General features: G+C 48.0%; 1 protein-coding gene across 2 annotated transcripts in view; it reads left to right on the plus strand.

The window, feature by feature from the left end:
- The window catches only part of SCN5A (sodium voltage-gated channel alpha subunit 5), a 108,002-nt gene that overhangs the window by 48,656 nt on the left and 36,614 nt on the right, over positions 1-22,732 (plus strand). For both annotated transcript variants that reach the window (XM_027523173.1, XM_027523174.1), the window contains exons 13-17: positions 3,244-3,376; positions 4,319-4,557; positions 14,912-15,085; positions 16,388-16,744; positions 21,861-22,301. In XM_027523173.1, the coding sequence (XP_027378974.1) occupies positions 3,244-3,376; positions 4,319-4,557; positions 14,912-15,085; positions 16,388-16,744; positions 21,861-22,301 (1,344 nt within the window). The remainder of the gene's footprint in view (positions 1-3,243; positions 3,377-4,318; positions 4,558-14,911; positions 15,086-16,387; positions 16,745-21,860; positions 22,302-22,732) is intronic.

Raw genomic sequence — 22,732 nt, forward strand, 5'->3', positions numbered from 1 at the left:
TTATTAGAGAGCAAGAAGGTGTGACAACTCCAGGAGCACCCCCCGAGCGCCTGGGGCCCTCACACTGCTCTGGAGTGGGGAGTCAAGGAGAGGGTCCTGGGAACACACTGGGGGAGACCATAGCTTCTGGGTGGGTCTGGGGAGGCCCCTGGCCATCACTTGGAGGGTGGGGTGTCCAACTTCCCAGGAACACAGATTTCCAGGGCCGCAGGTCCAGCCCTGGAGCCTCAGCCTTGTGGAATCAGGTCAGCAGCTGGAGCACTAATAGAATTTCCTAATCTCATTAGGGAGAAAATCATCTCATTGTACCGCACATGTCGGGAGGAATCCAAGTTCAAACACTTCATTACCAGGAACTCTGACTTCACCCATTCTCACTTCGGTGGGGCCCATTTGTAACCTTAAAGGGATTAGCAGGCCAAGGGGGTTATTTGAAAAGTTAAAGAGATTAGCGGGCTGTCGTCCCCTGAGGAGGCCTTCCCTGTGTCTGCCGGGCCCCTGGCGATACTCCTGCCCAGTTCTAGTCTGAAAAAAAGGCACAGTGTCGGGCACATAGTGGGTGCTTCATCAACAGGGAGAGAGCTGACCCGACCGACAGCTGGCTTTAATTGGGAGCAGAGGGTGAAGGTTTGCTTTGCTTGATATCTGAATATGTGCCTGGCCCCAAAGGCAGAGGGGGTGTTAGAGGCACCTTGAACAGATTCGTCTCCTTCCTTCCTCCCCCACCCCCACAGTCATCTCAAGGACAGAGCTAGAATTTAACCCAGGCCCCTGGCTGCCACGTGTTTATCCATCCATCCAACATCTACCCAGGACCAGCCCTCTGTGTTGAATGCCAGCCAGTGTTTAAGGCACCAAGGATGTGGACAGAACAGACAAGAGCTCTGACCTCGTGGAGTTGGCATCATAGTCAGGAAGACAGTAAACTGATCAATATTTCTAGGGACCAATAATGGTCATGTGATAGAAAGTCGCTAGGGGGAGGGCTGGGAATGGGGAGCTATTGGTTAGAATACACGGGGAAGTCCTCCCCGTGAAGGTAACATTAAAATTGACCAGTAGAAGATTTTAGGGAGCCAGCCACACGTATGTCGAAGAATAGAGCTTTAGGCAGAGGGAACGGAAAGTGTAAAGGCATTGAAGGAAATAAGCTTGACATGTTTAAGGGATGAGAGGGCTGGGCAGGGCTCGGTGTGGCGGAACCAGGAATAGAAAATGAGTTGGAGCAGTTAGGGTCTAGACTGTGCAGGGCCTTGTAAGCTAAAGAGAAGTTTGGATGTGCTATGAATAAGACGGGGGAGAGTTGTTATTCAAAGGATTATCAGGAACTGATTTACTTTTTAAGGGTATCTTTTTCAGCTGTGTAGAGAATAGAGGAGAGAGAAGAGGTCAGTTAGGAGGCTGTTGTAGTATTTTTGGAAAAGAGATGATGAGAGCATGCCCTAGAACAGCGTACTAGTCATTTCCACAATACTGCTGCGAAACAAACTACCCCCAAAGCCAATGGCTAACAGCAAGTGAGAACTCACGCTCACCTCTCTGCAGGCTGACCATGGTCAGCCTGGTCTAGGTTGACCTTGGCCAGGCAGCTGTGCCTCAGACTGCACGTGGCTGGCTCCGTACTATAGATTAGGCTCAGGGATGCTCCCCTTGTGCTTGTCCTGAGCCGAAAGGGTGGCAGCTGCTTGGGGAAGCTCTTTTCCTGGAGGATTGCTGGAACACAAGGTGAATGGCACAAGGACAATCAAAGCTTCTGTTCACAGCATGCCCACTGACGTTCCCTTGGCCAAAAGCAAGCGTGTCACCAACAGGACAGGGACTTTTGCTTCAGTCACAGTGGGAGAGGAAAGAGTAAAATTTGCTGAATGAAAACCCGAACTATCACAGATGGTAGAGGAGAGAAGTTGGGAAAATTTAAGACATGTTTGTGAGTTAAGCTGGCCTGATTTGTGGGTGTACTGGACCCAGGGTACTACTGCTCCACCAGCTATGTATCCCTCTCAGGCACCTCTGCTTGAAGACTTCCATGACTGGGAGCTCACTACCTCCCTAGGCAACACTTTAGGGCAATTCCACGGATCACAAAAGCTGACCTTAACTTGAGCCCAGATCAATGTATTACCCCACCCCAGGCCCTAACCCCCATCTTCCCTCTGACCCACAGAGATTATAGTGCCTCACTCTTGCACGCTGAAGAGCCCAGTGCCTTCATCAGCCCCACCTTGGCCTCACAGACTATGGCCATGCCGACATGAAGCCTCTGTGGGCCCCGCTTGGTTCTGTGGGAGGTTCTGAGTAAGCCCAGGGAATGTATGTTTTGCCCCTCTTTTCATCAGGACTCACGCTGTCTCCATTCACAGGCCTGGTTCTTTTACTTATAAAATTGGTGCAAGCTTGTTGAAAACAAATCTAACTGTGCAGAAGTCAAAGGCCCTGCCCTCCCCACACAGTCCCACTCCCCGGATACAGCCACTTTAACAATTTAGTGTGTTATCTTCCAGATCTTTTTCCTGTTTTCTCATCAAACGGTCCTGGAAGTGCTCCCATGGGAACACTCATGCAACAGCCTTGCTCGCCTTACTGTCTGTGTCACAGTCCAGAGTTGGATTGTATCCATAACTGATTTTAACATTCTTCCTATTGATCAGTTGTTTTGTTTTTATGGTATTAGGGACAGTGCTGCAGTGAGCAGCGTTGCATATTTTTGATTGCACGTGTATAATTATTTATGAAGTTCAATTATTAGGCAAGGAACTCAGAGCCAACTGAAAATTTTCTTAGTAGATACAGCTAAGTTACCTCCACAAAAGCTCCGACCAGCTATGTCAAAGCATTGTGCTTTATGCTTCTATTAATGTCACCTTAGAGCATGGTACATATTTTTTTTTCAGCTTCTGTATGCTCATGCCTCAAGGGAGGTTGGGATCAATTAAGACTCCCAGATCGTTTTCACATGTACTAATGTATATGAGAGCATCTGGTTAAAGAACTCAGTACATGTCGTTTCCCACCCAGGAATCACCACTAATGAGAGATGTGCAGGAAAAGAAAACAAAGGGGATAACGATTGGCGAGAGGGGAAGTGTTAACTGGGAGGGAGCTGGGAGCAGAGCCCGGTGTCACGTCAAGACCCCTATGGTGGCCCCCTGGGACCTCCCCAGCCTGAGTCTGGGGCACCTGCCCCAGGTCCAGGTGGACCCCCGTCCATCCCCAGGCTGATGCAGATCTCTCGGTTACACCCAGACCACACCATCGGAGGAGCCGGGCAGGCCCCAGACGCTGACGCCCCAGGCTCCGTGTGTAGACAGCTTCGAGGAGCCAGGAGAGCGGCAGCGAGCCCTCAGTGCAGTGAGCGTCCTCACCAGTGCCCTGGAAGGTCAGCACCCCGGCGTCATCCAAACACCGCCCTCCCCAACCCCCCGCTTCTGGTCTGAGCCATTATCCAGACCAGAGCCAGGCTCGCCCTAGCTGCTGAGCCTGCCTTGGACATCCCCACAGCTGTCCCAGACTTTTCAGTCTCTGTCGCCTGTCCTGAGTGTCTTTTCATCTGTGCCAGCTTGTTTTGTCCTGGACATCCTCAGGAGTCATGCCTGTGTTTCTTCCAAATGTCCTTGCAGCCGCCCTGCCCCATCCCAGGTGATCACTGGTCTCATCCTGTCCTCTGCCAAGTATCCCCAGGTCTGCTGGGGCCGTCCCACCCCAAGCAGGCCTGTTCTAGCCTATTCCCCATCATTCCCCATCTAGCCGAGGCTAGTCCAAGCATCCCACATCTGTCTCAGCTAGTCCCACTTTAGGCAACGCCACATCTCATTCATCCTGAGCTTGGTACCAGCCCCCTGATTTGTTCCCTCCTGTCCCATATGACTCCTGTCCCAGGCACCACCCCCACCCCCACATCTCTCCTGACATGTCCCAGATATCCACATCTGTTCCTACCTCTTGGGTCCTGAGTGTCCTTATATCTGCACTTGCCCATCTCAGATGTTGTCTCTGCCTGTCCTCCCCCGAGGGGCCCCACATCTATGTGGGAGTGTTGTTTCCAGAGAGCCCACACCTGTCCTCATCTGTCTTGTCCCCATTTTCCCCGTACCCATGCTGGCTTTTTGTCCCTGTGGCCCTCTTTTCCCACACTCCAAGAGTAAGAAGTCAGGACACAGGCCCCTCTTCCCCTTAGCCTTCCCTGGCCTGCTTTCTGTCCCCCTGTTATGCAGCAGCCCTGTCATCTGCTGAGAACATCATACAGCTTTTCTGGAAAGTTATGTGACACAGTCAACAGAAACAAGCCAGCTCACTGGCTCTCCCCACTCCCTGCCCCCAGAGCTGGAGGAGTCTCAGCGCAGGTGTCCACCGTGCTGGATCCGTTTTGCCCAGCACTACCTGATCTGGGAGTGCTGCCCGCTGTGGATGTCCATTAAGCAGAAAGTGAAGTTCATGGTCATGGACCCATTTGCTGACCTCACCATCACCATGTGCATCGTGCTTAACACGCTCTTCATGGCACTGGAGCACTACAACATGACGACCGAATTTGAGGAGATGCTGCAGGTCGGAAACCTGGTAAGTGCCGCTGGCAGCTAATTCTCAAATGGGCATTGTGGTGTGAAGGGCTCTTGGCCAGCTGGCACAGCCCTCGTGGGTGAGGGAGGAGGGACTCAGAGCACAAAAGGGTCTTCTGAAGATAGGCATCTTTATGGAAGACGTTCTGGTAGGAGCCTCAGGATCAGCTTTCAAGGAGCTGGGCGATGTATTTGGGAAAGAGAGTTAGGGATAAAGATGCCCAAAGGCTAGAAAACAAAAGTGAGTTGAGGGGATCCTGATGTGTGGGGACATGGGGCGTGGCAGTAATGGAGGAGGAGAATATGCCAAAAAGAGGCAGTTCTCTTAGGGAAAGGATGGATGGATGGTGGGATGGAGAGAAAGGAGGAAGGGAAGGACACAGAGATGGATGGATGGATGACTGGGTGAATGAGTGAGTGACTAAATCAGACAGAGACAGATTTGAATTCTGACTCAGTCTTACTATATGACCTCAAGCAAATTACTTAGTTTCAGTAATTGGTACAGTAAGTATTTGCTGAATGTAATAAATGTAAAATTAGTATGACAATATCAAACTCAGGAAGCTAATGAGGATTGAATAAGATAATGTGTGTAATGTGCTTGGCTCAGAGTTTGATAAACAATAAGCACTCAAATGATAGCTGTGGTTATTATCTTTGTTGTTGTTGTTGAAGAGACTATCCCTGGAAGTCAGAATGTGTCAGTTCTAATTCTGATTTTTTTCTCTTGACACCAAATCAAGTCCTAGCTCTTCACCCTAAACATGGAAAACTGAGGCCAGAGAAGTGACATACTGGGCTGGCGTGTGGCTCTTGTCTCCTGACCCCAGGGGACAGGGTCCTGCTGGTCCTTCTGCAGCAGATCCCAGGGCAGAGCTGCAGAGAGCCCACTGGCTTCTGGAAGGAGCTCCTGGGGTCATTGCTGAGGTTGAGTGGGCAGAGGGCTCATTCAGTCCAAGCTGTCTCCTCTTGCAGACCCAGCCCAGTCTGTCTCAGTCCCAGCTCCACAGTGGCCCCCACGGGCGGGCAGGTCTCCTACACTGTGGAGTGTGAAGATCGTTTTCCCTTATTACTTTCCATATCCAGAGCTCTAGGTAATTCTCTACAGGGTCTGTTGACATTTTTTCACAAATGTGAGTCTGTTTTGCTGTGGTTCTACTTTTCTTTCCTTCTGTATACAAACAGAAGGAAAAGCTAGCTCTCAGTCTGTAGGAGTCTCGTTGCACTATTGTGCCGGTCTTGTGTTGGTCGGTCTCCAAGTGGTGGTTATGTAGGGTTTCAGCTGAATGCAATTTTAATGGAATGTGACCATTGGGTTGGACGGAGCCATTCGTCAAGGTGATGAAGAGCACAGGTGGCTTCCCTGGACCACTAAGATGTGATTGAATTGTGATTGTGTTAAACTTGTGGTTAGATTATTAGTAATAGGTCATGTCGTTGGATTACAGCTCTTCTTTCCTGTTTGGATAGCTTTATTGTTAGTATGTAATATTTTAATTGTCTTGCAGTTAATATTAATATTCTAGATGGTTTAAATATTCAATGTAAAGAAACAAAACCACAAAAATACGCATGGGTAAATAACCTTGGTGTGAAAAGAGCCTTTCTAAGCATGTCGCTGAAGACAAATTCCATAAAGGAGAAGATTGATAGATTTAACTAGCCCATTATATAAACAAAGGTAAAAGGCAAATGAAATACCTGCTTTTAGCAATACTGTGGAGAAGAAAACCTGAGATGTCTCCAACTCCAAAACAATTAAAAATATAGCAAAATTATAGCAAATTATGGCAAAATATAGCAAATATTCTTTGACACACATAGCAAAGTTCATGAGAAGGAAACAAAACAAAAATCCCCAAGTGCCGAAAACAAAGAGGGACTTAAAAACCGTAGCGGTAAATGTGGGAAATCATTCTGTAGTTGCTTTAGAGGGTGGGATGGGTGCTGATCGAGTAATTTGGGGGGCTTGGATTTCAGTGATCATGCAGAGACAAGACTTGTGTTTGGGGCAGTGCAAGTAGGGTTTGGAACCGAGTAGCCCCATAGGAATATGACCCTACATTCAATACAGTGGTGAACTAAAAAAAATTCACACGCTGGCCCTGGGAAATGATAAAGAAGGAAGGTTGTCAGTCTCAGTCAGGGCTGGAGAGAGGGGCTGAAAAAAAGTGAGCCTTGGGAGCTTGTGTCTGTGAATTTGGCTTTATACAGATTTGGAGTTCGAATTTATACCTGACTGTTCCTGGAACCTGCTTAAAAAATTAACACACAGATAAGGTGTCCATATGTGCGTGGATTTATCTCTGGGCTTTCTATTTTATTCCATTGATCTATGTTTCTGTCTTTGTGCCAGTACCATACTGTCTTGATAACTGTGGCTTTGTAGTAGAGCCTGAAGTCAGGTAGATTGATTCCTCCAGTTCCATTCTTCTTTCTCAAGATCGCTTTGGCTATTCGAGGTTTTTTGTATTTCCATACAAATTGTGAAATTATTTGTTCTAGCTCTGTGAAGAATACTGTTGGTAGCTTGATAGGGATTGCGTTGAATCTATAAATTGCTTTGGGTAGTATACTCATTTTCACTATATTGATTCTTCCAATCCATGAACATGGTATATTTCTCCATCTATTAGTGTCCTCTTTGATTTCTTTCACCAATGTTTTATAGTTTTCTATATATAGGTCTTTAGTTTCTTTAGGTAGATATATTCCTAAGTATTTTATTCTTTCCATTGCAATGGTGAATGGAATTGTTTCCTTAATTTCTCTTTCTGTTTTCTCATTATTAGTGTATAGGAATGCAAGGGATTTCTGTGTGTTGATTTTATATCCTGCAACTTTACTATAGTCATTGATTATTTCTAGTAATTTTCTGGTGGAATCTTTAGGGTTTTCTATGTAGAGGATCATGTCATCTGCAAATAGTGAGAGTTTTACTTCTTCTTTTCCAATTTGGATTCCTTTTATTTCTTTTTCTGCTCTGATTGCTGTGGCCAAAACTTCCAAAACTATGTTGAATAGTAATGGTGAAAGTGGGCACCCTTGTCTTGTTCCTGACTTTAGAGGAAATGCTTTCAATTTTTCACCATTGAGGATAATGTTTGCTGTGGGTTTGTCATATATAGCTTTTATTATGTTGAGGTATGTTCCTTCTATTCCTGCTTTCTGGAGAGTTTTTATCATAAATCGATGTTGAATTTTGTCAAAGGCTTTCTCTGCATCTACTGAGATAATCATATGGTTTTTATTTTTCAATTTGTTAATGTGGTGTATTACATTGATTGATTTGCGGATATTGAAGAATCCTTGCATCCCTGGGATAAAGCCCACTTGATCATGGTGTATGATCTTTTTAATGTGTTGTTGGATTCTGATTGCTCGAATTTTGTTAAGGATTTTTGCATCTATGTTCATCAGTGATATTGGCCTGTAGTTTTCTTTTTTTGTGGGATCTTTGTCAGGTTTTGGTATTAGGGTGATGGTGGCCTCATAGAATGAGTTTGGAAGTTTACCTTCCTCTGCAATTTTCTGGAAGAGTTTGAGCAGGATAGGTGTTAGCTCTTCTCTAAATTTTTGGTAGAATTCAGCTGTGAAGCCGTCTGGACTGGGGCTTTTGTTTGCTGGAAGATTTTTGATTACAGTTTCAATTTCCATGCTTGTGATGGGTCTGTTAAGATTTTCTATTTCTTCCTGGTCCAGTTTTGGAAAGTTGTACTTTTCTAAGAATTTGTCCATTTCTTCCACGTTGTCCATTTTATTGGCATATAATTGTTGATAGTAGTCTCTTATGATCCTTTGTATTTCTGTGTTGTCTGTTGTGATCTCTCCATTTTCGTTTCTAATTTTGTTGATTTGATTTTTCTCCCTTTGTTTCTTGATGAATCTGGCTAATGGTTTGTCAATTTTATTTATCCTTTCAAAGAACCAGCTTTTGGTTTTGTTGATTTTTGCTATGGTCTCTTTTGTTTCTTTTGCATTTACTTCTGCTCTAATTTTTAAGATTTCTTTCCTTCTACTAACCCTGACACTCTCCAACATATATCACAGCAGGATCCTCTATGACCCACCTCCCAGAATATTGGAAATAAAAGCAAAAATAAACAAATGGGACCTAATTAACCTTAAAAGCTTCTGCACATCAAAGGAAACTATTAGCAAGGTGAAAAGACAGCCTTCAGAATGGGAGAAAATAATAGCAAATGAAGCAACCGACAAACAACTAATCTCAAAAATACACAAGCAACTCCTACAGCTCAACTCCAGAAAAATAAACGACCCAATCAAAAAATGGGCCAAAGAACTAAATAGACATTTCTCCAAAGAAGACATACAGATGGCTAACAAACACATGAAAAGATGCTCAACACCACTCATTATCAGAGAAATGCAAATCAAAACCACTATGAGGTACCATTTCACACCAGTCAGAATGGCTGCGATCCAAAAGTCTACAAATAATAAATGCTGGAGAGGGTGTGGAGGAAAGGGAACCCTCTTACACTGTTGGTGGGAATGCAAACTAGTACAGCCACTATGGAGAACAGTGTGGAGATTCCTTAAAAAACTGGAAATAGAACTGCCTTATGATCCAGCAATCCCACTGCTGGGCATACACACTGAGGAAACCAGAAGGGAAAGAGACACGTGTACCCCAATGTTCATTGCAGCACTGTTTATAATAGCCAGGACATGGAAGCAACCTAGATGTCCATCAGCAGATGAATGGATAAGAAAGCAGTGGTACATATACACAATGGAGTATTACTCAGCCATTAAAAAGAATACATTTGAATCAGTTCTAATGAGGTGGATGAAACTGGAGCCTATTATACAGAGTGAAGTAAGCCAGAAGGAAAAACATCAATACAGTATACTAACGCATATATATGGAATCTAGAAAGATGGTAACAATAACCCTGTGTACGAGACAGCAAAAGAGACACTGATATGTATAGAACAGTCTTATGGACTCTGTGGGAGAGGGAGAGGGTGGGAAGATTTGGGAGAATGGCATTGAAACATGTAAAATATCATGTAAGGAACGAGTTGCCAGTCCAGGTTCGATGCACGATACTGGATGCTTGGGGCTAGTGCACTGGGACGAGCCAGAGGGATGGTATGGGGAGGGAGGAGGGAGGAGGGTTCAGGATGGGGAACACATGTATACCTGTGGCAGATTCATTTTGATATTTGGCAAAACTAATACAATTATGTAAAGTTTAAAAATAAAATAAAATTAGAAAAAAAAATTAAAAAAAAAAAGAGGAAAAAAAAATTAACACACAAAGAGACTCTAATAAGCATAGTTAACACTTGTTGAACACCTAATTTTTTATAACAACCAGTAAGGGAAATGCTATTATTATTACCCCTATTTTACTGATGGGGCTTCCCAAGTGGCTCAGTGGTAAAGAAGCCACCTGCCAATGCAGGACACACAGATTCAATCCCTGGGTCAGGAAGATCCCCTGGAGAAGAAAATGGTGCCCCACTCCAGTATTCTTGCCTGGGAAATCCCATGGACAGAGGGCCTGGCAGGATACAGTCCATGGGGTCGCAAAAGAATCGGACACGACGCAGCGATTAAACAAAAACAACATTTTACTGATAAGGTAACAGGCAGAGTGGTCACACAGCCAGGAAGTGAAAGACCCAAGATTAAATCCAAGCCTTTTGTTTCTAGAGCCCGTGCTCTTTGCTAGTGGCTTACACAGCTGCGCCACAGCTCGAGCTTTGTTTCCATCTGCCTGCTTCCAGTCCAAGTTATACTGGAGCCCTTATCAGTGTAGTAAGAGAAGAAAAAGAAGGAAGAATGAAGGAAAACAGATCCAATGTTATTTTCTAGATTATGTTGTTGTCTAGAGAAATAATCCAAGAAAATCTACAGAAGGAATATTAGAACTAGTAAGAGAGTTCAGCAATGCTGGTAGGTACAGGCTCAATATATTAAAATTAATTCTGCTCCAAGACACCATGAGTGATCATTTGGAGAGAGGAATTTATAAGTTAACACAATAGCAATAAAAACTGAGGAATATAGGAATAAATGTAGCAGAAGATTATAAATTTGATATGAAAAATTATAAAAGCATGAAAAACAGTTAATTTAGTGCAGCAATATGCCATTTTCATGGATGAAAGTCTGAATATTGTAGAAATATCAGTTCTGATCAAATTACACCTAGATGCTTGGTGTAATTCTGATAAAAATCCTAACATACTTTTTACCTATGGGATTTGACAAGGCAGTCCTGTAATTCATATGGAAAAGTAAAGTCTGTCAAGACAAATTAAGGAATTAGGTGAGGAGCTTACCCTGTGTGTGTGCATGCTAAGCTGCTTCAGTCGTGTCCGACTCTTCTGCGACCCTATGGACTGTAGCCTGCCAGGCTCCTCTGTCCATGGGGATTCTCCAGGCAAGAATACTGGAGTGGGTTGCCGTGCCCTCCTCCAGGGGGTCTTCCCGACCGAGGTTTCAAACCCGCGTCTCCCACATTGCAGGCGGATTCTTTATCGCTGAGCTCCTGGGGAAGCCAGAGCTTACCCTCCCGTGTATAAAATATGTTGTGGTATTTCCATGCGGTGAAACACTATGCACAATTAGAAGGAATGCATATATATCTTTCAATATGGATAAATCTCATAAACATGATGTGAAGAATAAAAGGAACTTGCAAAAAAAAAGAATACATAGGGCATGGCCCCTTTATATAAACCTTAAAACCAGGCAAAAATACTTAGAAACATGCATGATAGCAATTACCTTGGAGTCAATGTAGTTCTGTGGAGTGGGTTGCCATTTCCTTCTCCAGGGGATCTTCCCAACCCAGGGACTGAACCCGGGTCTCCCGCATTGCAGGCAGACACTTTACCATCTGAGCCACCAGGGAAGCCCCAATAGGTACCTGCAAGACTCGGTTAGGTATTTGGCTATGTTCCTCTAGAAGTGAGGTGCAGTCACTCGGTCGTGTCCGACTCTTTGCGACCCCATGGACTGTAGCCTACAAGGCTTCTTAGCTTTACCATCTGAGCCACCAGGGAAGCCCTTCCCGTGACTAACGATGCAGCGAAGAGAGCTTCCTTGGACGTGCCTCCTTGCGCAGACAAGGAGACTTTCTTAAGACTATACATATCTGACATTGTTACAGCTTGGGGTATGCGCAGCTGTGACTTCCCAGATACTGTACAACTCTTCCCTGAAAGGGCTGCACCAAATCCACGCTCTTACAGAGTGTGAGTTCCCACTGTTTCATGTCGTTGCCAACACAGAGAAGTTTATTTTTGATTCTCTTATGGGTGAGAAATAGTAACTCGGTGTTGATTTAATTTGCATTCTCTGTGTGTCGTTTGTTTATAACCATCCGAAGGTCCTCTTCTGTCATCTCCGCCATCCATTCTTGTGGTTGTGTTTTTGCCGCTGAGTTGTCCCTCTTCTCCGTACGGATGTGTAAGCGTTCAGTATATATTCTGGATTCCATGTCTTTCCAGTTAGATACTTTTCCTAACTTCAATTTCCAGTTTGTGGTAGTGATTTCACTTTGTTCACCGTATCACTTACTATACAGATATAAATTTTAATGTATGTAAATTTAGCAATCTTTTCTTTCATGGTACAAACTTTCGGTGGTGTTAGAGAAAGCCTTCCCAACCTCCAAATTTTAAATATTTCCCCCCATTTTTATTCTAGAAGGTTTAAATGTTTATTGTATTTGGGTATTGAATCCATTTCCCTGCAACTAATTAATGAATATAGTGTGGGGTAGGAGTCTAAACTCGTTTTCCTCCATAGAGGTAACCATTCTTCTCAGCATTGTTTACTGAATAGTCTGTCCTTTTTCTTCCTGATTTAAAATGCCATCTCTGTTATTTATCAAGTCTCCAAATATGCGTTTCCTATTTCTGAGTTCTTAATTCTGTAGCTCTAGTCTGTTTTTCTGTATTTGCACCAATATTATAAGAAAATCGCAATGTATACAGTGCGTTTATTGCAAGGCATAAAGTACATTTATTTATGAACAACACCCCAAAAAAGGCAAACACCCTAACAGGAAAATAAGTAAAGGATATGAAGAGGCAACTTTACAAAAGGAGAAATTTAAAACATTGAAGAAATGTCCAACAAAACAACAATAAAAAACGGCCTTTGTCCTGTTGGACTGGAGAGGTGAGTGAGACAGGAATTAGCATCTTTATGGGGAAAACAGTTTTCCCACGTGGTTCATGGAATTGCTTAAAACCTATCTCTGAGGATCATTTAGCACCCAGGTGTCAGAATCTCTGAAAGTGCTTGTTGACTGTGCAATTCCGTTTCCAGAAATTTATAATAAGAAATGAATTGGACCAGGGATCATCACTGGCATTGTAAGGGCATGAGAGCAAAGCTGGATAGTTTAAGATGTGCAGAGAACAGCAGCCAGACCTGGGTTCCAGAGCCGGGTCTGCCTTGGGGGAATCTTGGGCCAGTTTCTCCATCTCTCTGAGCCTTGAGTGTCCTCATATGTAAAATGGGGAGAATAATAACTCCATAGGCTGTTTATAAGAGTTACAGTTCAAGGATGTCAAGTGGGTGAGAGGGTGGTTATTGTTCTCTTTGGCCTCATTTATTATGACTGCTGAGATATCCAGCCCCAGCAGGGGCTTCAGATACAAACAGCTCTTCGTGTTTTACAAGCTCACTGGGATCTGACAGACAGGCTGTGAGTGTGGGCACCCACCTCCCCTGACTCCCAGCAGATGGTTCACAGAGCCCTGAGCCCTAATAGTGGCTTCCGAGGAAGTGGGAAGATTTTGCCTGCAAAGGTCTGTCTAGTCAAAGCTATGGTTTTTCCAATAGTCATGTAAGGATGTGAGAGCTGGACAATAAAAAAGACTGAGAGCTGAAGAATTGAGGCCTTCAAACTGTGGTGCTGGAGAAGACTCTTGAGAGACCCTTGGACAGCAAGGAGATCCAACCAGTCAACTCTAAAGGAAATCAACCCTGAATATTCATTAGAAGAACTGATGCTGAAGCAGAAGCTCCAATACTTTGGCCACCTGGTATGAAGAGCCGACTCACTGGAAAAGACCCTGATGCTGGGAAAGATTGAAAGCAGGAAGAGAAGCAGATGACAGAGAATGAGATGGTGGGATGGCATCACTGATTCAATGGACATGAGTTTGAGCAAAGTCTGGGAGATGGTGAAGGACAGGGAAGCCTGGCGTGCTGCATTCATGGGGTTGCAAAGAATCAGACACTACTGAGTGACTGAACAACAACAAAACTCTCTAACCTTGGCTTATGTCTATAATGGGATCATACTGTACACATTATAAACTTACTGTTGAAACATAACACCTTGTGACTGTCCTTTCATACTAATTAAACACCTGCTGCTGCTGCTGCTAAGTCGCTTCAGTCGTGTCTGACTCTGTGCAGCCCCATAGACATCAGCCCACCACGCTCACCGTCCCTGGGATTCTCCAGGCAAGAACACTGGAGTGGGTTGCCATTTCCTTCTCCGACAGCATCGTTTTTTTTTTTTTTTTCCCTGTAAGAAAAATAGTTGTGGGATATTCTACTGTACAGATGAGCCATAAATAGTTTAACCATTTCCTTGTGATGGGCATTCTTTTGTCCCTATTAAAAACATTGCCATAATGTTCTTCTCCTGGTTCTCAAATTTATGAGCTACTTGACTCCAAGCATATTACTTAACTTCTCAGTGCCTCAATTTCCTTACCTGTAAAATGGGCTTAATGCTACTTTTCTTGCCGGGTTGTTAGGCAGGTTAAAATAAATGACTTATTCTAAGCATTCTAGCCCAGCTCTAGGCACATAGTCAAGCCTCAAGAAATGGTGGCTGATTGTTGTTACATTGAGAAAAGTCATCACATGGACAGGGAGGAAGTGGGAACAGCATGGGCGAAGGTGCTGAGCCGTGGAAGCATGAGTGTTTGTGGAAATGTGTGAATTTGGTGTGTGTGAAGCAGGGAAAATTTCCTGTGGCAACATGGGCTTGAACAAGTCTGAAGCTGGGTGGTGTCGAGGTCCACCCCAGCCTCCCCTGATCCCAGGTGCCTCCCAGAGCCATCAGTCTTTAGCCGTCAGTGGGCTCGGTTGTTTTTGAAGCCCAGGCTGGTGGGTCATGTCTGGGAAACAGCAGAGTTGGCTGGAGTTATCGGGTTGGAGGTGTCCCCAAGGAAGTGGGCCAGGGCCGAGCAAGCACCCACTGGGATTCTGGGCACAGTCAGAGCTGGCAGCCCTGGAGGGGGACCCTCCCGGAGCAAGAGTCAGGAGGTAGGGAGACCCTGCTGCCAGAGGCTCTTTCCAGCCTAAATGTTGGGAACTCCTCATTCCCACTCCTTCCCAGGTCTTCACAGGAATCTTCACAGCAGAGATGACCTTCAAGATCATTGCCTTGGACCCCTACTACTACTTCCAGCAGGGCTGGAACATCTTCGACAGCATCATCGTCATCCTCAGCCTCATGGAGCTGGGCCTGTCCCGCATGGGCAATCTGTCGGTGCTTCGCTCCTTCCGCCTGGTACCCGGCTGGGCCTGGCAGGGGTGGGTGGGTGGGGGCCTGGGACCACTGAGGCATGCCCTCTCTGAGGCCATCACTCAGTCACCCCTGCTCTGATCTTTCATACCTTCACCCAGAAGCCGTTCGCTAGGTACAGCCTAGGCTAGTATGGGTAATGTGGGGGACACAGAGGTGGGCAGGGGAGCTATCCCTCCCTCCAGAGAGGCATTTGGGGTAGTATCCATCCTGATAATTTGCAAAGCCCTTTATGGTTCAGCATGCCCCGTTTAGTCCTCACAGTATCTCAGGAGAGGAGCTAGTGTTACTGCATTCCCATCCTACACATGAGGAGACTAGGTCTGAAAGAGGTGAAACAGTTTTCCAAAGCCACATGGCAGGTAACAGGTGGAGCCAAGTCTCCTGACAGCTCACCTGGGGCTCTACCTGCTGGTTTTAGAATCTGCATTTTTGAAACTTTACTGTGCAGACAAATTGCCTGGCAATCTTGCTAAAGTTCCAATGTGGATTTAGCAGGTCTCAGATAATGTCATAGCCATGAGTCTGTGGACCATTCTCTGAGTTCATTCACACTGTCTCAGAGGTCCAGGCATGGGGCCTGAAGTAGGTCAGGGAAGGCTTTCTGGAGGAAGTGGCTTCAACTTGGGCTAGGAAAGCAGAATGGTTGGGGCAAAAGAGAAAGCCCAGGCTGTGGATTCTAATCCCAACTGCACTGCCAAGATCCAAGGGATTTAGACAAGTTACTCCAGGCCTCTTCATCTGTCAAATAAGGTAATAACAGTGCCACCCTCATGTAGTTATTTGGAGTTCCTAATTAGCTGATCCAAGCATAAGGCCTGACACAGTAGGTGTTCAATAAATGCTAGGCACTGGCTACCTTTCTCTATGATGACTGAGAGGAGGGAAGTATAGAGTTGACTGGGCAAGTCTGGGATGGTTTGAGCCTGCCTGGAAGGACCCCTGATGAGGAAAGGTCTGGAAAAGGGACATTCCATGATGGGGGAATCTACTGGGTGGTTCCTAGAAGTGAGACCAAGGTGAGTAACAGGCTGATGCAGGGACAATTAGAAGGGGTGGTTGGGGAGAGGAGTCTGGAGCTGTCGGCCTGACTCCCAGATCAGAGCGCAGTGAAAACTACCCTCAGGCTCTGGAGAGAAACAGTAATGTGTGCTCTTGGAAAAAGGGGAGAAACAGGTGTTGGTGACCTCCAAGGGAGCCCTGGGTTTTCAGGCAGGAGCTAGGGGCGTGAGGGTGTCCATGGGCAGTGGGAGCCAGAGGCCCTCACAAGGACCCCTCCCTCCCTAGCTTCGGGTCTTCAAGCTGGCCAAGTCCTGGCCCACCCTGAACACACTCATCAAGATCATTGGGAACTCAGTGGGCGCGCTAGGCAACCTGACGTTGGTGCTGGCCATCATTGTGTTCATCTTCGCTGTGGTGGGCATGCAGCTCTTTGGCAAGAACTACTCAGAGCAGAGGCACCGTATCAGTGACTCGGGCCTCCTGCCCCGCTGGCACATGATGGACTTCTTCCATGCCTTCCTCATCATCTTCCGCATCCTCTGTGGAGAGTGGATCGAGACCATGTGGGACTGCATGGAGGTGTCTGGGCAGTCACTATGCCTGCTGGTCTTCCTGCTTGTTATGGTCATTGGTAACCTCGTGGTAAGTTGGCCAGAGGCCTCTCTCATACTCTCTCACCTAACCGTCCATTCATCTGCCTAGCTACCCATCCACCCAGTCATCCATCTGTCCATTCACTTACCCTTCCTTCCATCCATCCACTACCTCCGTCAGTCATCTGTCAACTCACCCATCCACCCATCAATCTCATCCATCCATCCACTCGTTTACCCATCCTTCCACCTATTCATTCATGGGCTTCCTTGGTGGCTCAGTGGTAAAGAATCTGCCTGCTAATGCAGGAGACACACAATCGATCCCTGGGTAGGAAGGATCCCCTGCAGAAGGAAATGGCAACCCACTCCAGTATACTTGCCTGGGAAATTCTATGGACAGAGAGCCTGGTGGGCTATAGCCCACGTGGTCACAAAAGACAGACATGACTTAGCAACTGAACAACAACAGCAATATTCACTCATTCACCCATTTACCCATCCATTCATGTATCTATCTATTACCCATTCATTCTTTTCATCTCTCTACTCATCTATCTACTCTACCTATCCAGCTATCTATCCACTCATCAATAACCCACCCGTCCATCTGTCTACGTCTGTCTCTATCAATCTATTAAGTTACCAATCTGCCTATCCATTTATCTATCCCCTCACCCAGCCATCCACCCATCAACCCCATCTACTCATTCTCTTACCCATCCATTCATCTATCCATCAACTATCCATCTATCAATCCCCATTTATTCACACACACGTGCACCTGTTCATCCATCCATTTGTCCATCTATCTACACATCCATTCACTCACCCACGAATCCATCCATTCACTCATCCATCACTCATCTGTCCAGTCACTCATCTATCCCTCTGCTCATTCATCCAGCTCTACGTCCATCTATCAGTCCGCTCATCTATTCATTCATTCGTCAATCCCATCCATCTACTCATTTATCCAGCCAGTTATCACTAATTAAGCTATCCATTCATCCACATCACTCTTTATTTGCTCATTCATTCATTTACCCATCTATTTACCTATTTATTCTTTATGTGTTCAGTTTATATCCATTAATTAATTATTTGCTCAGCTACTCATTACTTTATTAGCTGTTCACTGTCTGATTTATCACCTGATTCAATTCAGCTTAACAAACATTTGCTGAGCCCCTGGTACATGCAAAATATTGTGCCAGATGCTGTTGGGTATACAGAGGTGAATGTGGCCCTGACTTTCCTCGCTACCTTGAGAGAGTGAGCAGGTGGAGAGTTCAAACAGGCCTGAATGAAGCTGGTCAGAATGATCAGAGCCATTAAGGGGGAGACCATGGGTACTGATCCCTTTCAGCTAGGGAAATCAAGGAGGCCTTTCTGGTAGAGGGGACTTGCTGCTGACCTGATGGACAAGCGCTGCTAGAGAGGGAAGAAGCAGGTTAAGCAAAGCACAGGTGCAGGCAGGTGCTGGTCCAGGAGGTGGGGCCTGAGGGAGCCCTGCATGTCACCCTGGGTCGCTGTGGTGAGAGGCCCTGCTGCCCCGTCAGAAGGAGCCAGGTCTTTGCCCTCTTGGTCACCTGTCTGTCCCAGAGCGAGTGCATCTTGCCTTGTGTCTTTACAACGTGGGAAATTTTTGGAGTTGAGAGAGATCAAAATCTAAATGCCAGAGATGGAGCCTTTGGAAGAAGCAAGGTTGAGAGGGTCAGTGGTTCAGGGAGAAGTCAGTGTCCGCTGTGGACATGCAGCCTTCTTCCTGGGTGTACAGGGGCCCACACACGTCCCACCGTCACAGCTGCAGGGTCTGGCTCCCACTGCCTCTGGTGTGGGCACTGCAGGCTCCACAGCACACAGGGAGGTTTTGGGTGATGTGAGTACCATGGGCTGCAGATTCCTAAGGGCGTCTCAGACCTGCTGCTTTCTCCTCCCACATGCCCTAAGCAGGCCAGGGTGGGCTCAGTCTGAGTTGAGGTCCATCTCCCTTGGTCTCCAAGGATGGAGCTCAGAGAGGAAGCAGGGTGCTCAGTGCCCATGGAGTCCAGCTCTTTCTTTGGCTGGCCCCGCAACCCCCTCCCATCCCTTCAAACACGCCGCGGCCACTCGGGGTGCCCCTCACTCAGCCCCCGGCCCAGCAGACTCTTGTGTGTTCCGAGGAGGATGTGAGTGCACAGAGCTCTTAGCCCAGGGCCAGGCTGAGCTGCTCTCACGCACACGCAGCCTGCGCTTTCCAAGCGGATCTGCCTGGGGATGAGAAGATTAGAGGCTGCTGGAGGAGGGAAGCAAACGCAGCCCACGCAGACCCCTCCCTGGCCGCCTCAGGAATTGGGCCGCTGCCGGGCGTGGGTGGAAGCAAGATTGCCATTGAAATGGGAAGTGATGATCAGGCAGGGGCCAGGGAGCAGCAGCGTGTGATTGACGGGGAAAGCACCGGAAGCCGCCGAACTTCCGAAGCCGGCGGCAAGGAAGGCCCTGGCACACTCTGTGGGCAGAAGGGGCTGCCCAGGCACCCCCTGCCCCACCCCCAGCCTGACCCTGGATGCCTGGTGATCAGATGTTAAGCCAGGCGTGAGCAAGGGCTGTGGTGGGCGTATCCAGGGTGGGCTACCAGGAACAGAGGCAGGTCAGGCCCAGGCCAGTGTGGACAGAGGCCAGGGGCCTGGCCAGGGATCAGTGTAGACAGCAGCTCTGAATCCCATCACATGCCTCACCCCTCCAGTGACGGCATTAAAAAAAAAAAAGGCTGCCAGGTGTCACAAGCGATCATCTCTCTGTGGATATAGGACAGGAGAGCCCACTTCTTAACCTTTCCATACTGTCCACATGAATGAGTGTTACTTCCGAAACCAAAGGCAGGTTTCTGAGGCCCGGCACGCCAATCCTGCCCACTGCCTTCGTCAGAATTCTCCTTCCCAGCTTGCTGACAGACGTGTCTCAGGGGCTTGTAAGAAGCCAGGGCAGGAAAGATTCAGATTGGGTGTCCACCTTCACACACCACCCTGATGTAGAGGCCCCCATCTGACTGGACTCCCTTCTGGGAGTGGCTGTGGGGGAAGAACAAGCCCAAGGTGGGGGAGGTTGCTTCTCTAGCCCATCGGCCTGGTGGTGCCCGGGAGCCAGTCTGCCCCCTGTGTGGAGCAAGCCCGCTGCCATCTTCAGTTACCCTCCCCAAGACCCAAGCCCAGTCCCTTGTCACTCAACAGAAGTTCGCTTTTTTAACCAAAACTAAAGCTTCAGACTTGCAGGATGGTTTAGCAACAAGCTAATGGACTTCCCTGGTGGCTCAGATGGTAAAGCGTCTGTCTACAATGTGGGAGACCCGGGTTCTATCCCTGGGTTGGGAAGATCCCCTGGAGAAGAAATGGCAGTCCACTCCAGGACTATTGCCTGGAAAATCCCATGGACAGAGGAGCCTGGTAGGCTACAGTCCATGGACAGAGGAGCCTGGTAGGCTACAGTCCATGGGGTCGCAAAGAGTCAGACACGACTGAGTGACTTCGCTTCACTTCACTTAGCAACAAGCAGTAGTCAAGAACCATCCAAAGACAGGAGGATTTTGCAACCCCTCCTTAGGGGTCTCAAATCCATAATAGTAAGTCTGTGTCTTCTGGCCCCTCTGAGACCTCAGCCCCTCCCCTGACTCCCTGCAGCATATGGGCACTGGAGCCAAGGCTGGCCCCTGGCACCAGCCCCAGGTCTCTCTACTCCATCCCAGCTGTCTAGTGTTACAAGCACCCACCCAAGCACCCTCCAGCACCTGGACACAGCAACCCCCTCTCAGTGGCTTGACCCTGCAGTCAGTCCCCAGAGCTGCCACCTGGCCTCTTCTCCTGCCATCGCCCTCTTCCGTGCTCAGTTCCCATGTCCTTCACCTGGGGAGCATAGTAACATCTGGGGACACCGGTGGAGTGTGCTGCACAGCAGGAGCCCCCAGATGTTTGAGTGGGGAACTAGCTTCAGTGGGGAACTTAGAGGCACATCACTGTCCCTCCTTCACCAACAGACGCACAGGCCCCTTCCCAGGAGGTCCCCAACAGCAGATGAGCGATGGATGGGTGGGCCGATGAATGGATGCTCTGGGTTGCTTCTGGGTGGGAGGCTGTCTTTTCCCTGGTACTCCCAGCTTGGATCCCACTTCCCAGGGAGCAGTCCTGTGCTCACCATGACTGCATGTGTACATGCTAAGTTGCTTCAGTCGTGTCTGACTCTTTTCGACCCCATGGACTGTAGCCCGCCAGGCTCCTCTGTCCATGGGATTTTCCACGCAAGAATACTGGAGTGGGTTGCAATGCCCTCCTCTATGGGATATTCCCAACCCATAGATCAAACCCCTGTCTCCTGTACCGCAGGCGGGTTCTTTACTGCTGAGCCACTAGGGAAGCTTTCGCCGTGCCTACAGGGCCCCCCATTACTCCCAAGACAGCATGGCAATATCTGCAGGCTTTGACATCAGAGGAACCCACGGTTCTCCCATAGAATGTGCACCAACACCCATTGGTGTTGCACGCCCTCAATTCAGACTATCTGAACCCTTGGGAGGAGGGGTTGATTCTGGTGGTGAAAAGCTGGAAGAAGGACCTCGGTTCTTCTTTGAAGAAAGGATTCAGCAAAGAGACCAAGACTGTGAAAAAGATAAAAGCGTTTATTAGAAGCAAAGTACATGTGGAAGAGCAGACAGGCAAGTTAGGAGGGAGCAGTTTAGGTTGCTTAAATCGGGCAGTTTTCCATTGTTGTGTTTTTTTCTAGCCAGTCATCTCCATATCTGTTCCTAGTGTGGACATGCATCTCTCAGCCAAGATGGATTCTAGCTGGCCTATTCTCACTCCTTTTGTCCTCCCCTTAGATTGAGGGCCTTCTCTGCACACATGTTGGCCCGGGAAACCCATGAGAACACACCCAATCAGGACCCAGCGCTCCCGCTGGTCTCCCATCTCGAAGCATCAGCAGGAGACCAGCTGCAGCTGCTCAGTCCGGGGCCTGTGTATCTCCTACCTCAGGATGAGAGCTCGCCTTTCCTTTTAGAGCTAAACTCTTTATATTGAAGGGAGTGAGAGCTTAGAATGAGGCCCCACGGTCCAAGCCTTGCACTCTTTGCGTCTGGCCCTCCTCAAGTGTTCTCCATCCTGAGCGCCCAGGGCTTGGCGTTGTCTCCACAGGTCCTGAACCTCTTCCTGGCTTTACTGCTCAGCTCCTTCAGCGCAGACAACCTCACAGCTCCTGACGAGGATGGGGAGATGAACAACCTCCAGCTGGCTCTGGCCCGCATCCAGCGAGGCCTGCGCTTCATCAAGCGGACCACCTGGGACTTCTGCTGCGTGCTCCTGCAGCGGCCGCCTCAGAAGCCCACGGCCCTCGCCTCCCAGGGCCAGCTGCCAGGCTGTATCGCCACCTCCAGCCCCCCACCCCAACCAGAGAGCGAGAAGGCGCCCCCAGCCCGCAAGGAGACGCGGTTTGAGGAAGGCCAGCGGCCAGGTCAGGGCGCACCTGGGGATGCCGAGCCTGTGTGTGTGCCCATCGCCTTGGCCGAGTCAGACACGGATGACCCCGAGGAGGATGAGGAGAACAGCCTAAGCACAGAGGAAGAGTCCAGCAAGCAGGTGAGCCCCCAAACCCTGGCCCTCGTGTGCATGAGCACCACCTCCTGTCCAGGGGACCCAGCTTCACTTGGAGCAGTTGCCCCAGTAGGGATTGGCCTGGAGGGGGAACACAGGCCACCCCCCCAGAACCAGCCTCTTGGAGGCATGCTGAGGCCAGCCGTCAACCCTCTCTCCCCAGCCCAGCCCAGGAGGGCATCTTCAAGGGACCGCTGTCTATCATTCATCCCCGGGCTGGACACAGGCAGCCAGTTGTTCAGAGAGGGAAACCGAGGCACGACAAGAGAGACAGACTTGCTAGGAGTTCCTCACAGGTCTAGGACAGAGCCAGGAAGCCTGGCTCCCAGACCCAACCCTGACCTTATCCCCTCCAAGACTAACAAGGCGGAATGTCTTGGTGAGTGGGGGAGAGCGGCCTCCTGACCCCGCCACTG

The sequence above is a fragment of the Bos indicus x Bos taurus genome, chromosome 22, assembly GCF_003369695.1.
Source record: "Bos indicus x Bos taurus breed Angus x Brahman F1 hybrid chromosome 22, Bos_hybrid_MaternalHap_v2.0, whole genome shotgun sequence".
Lineage (NCBI taxonomy): Eukaryota > Metazoa > Chordata > Mammalia > Artiodactyla > Bovidae > Bos > Bos indicus x Bos taurus.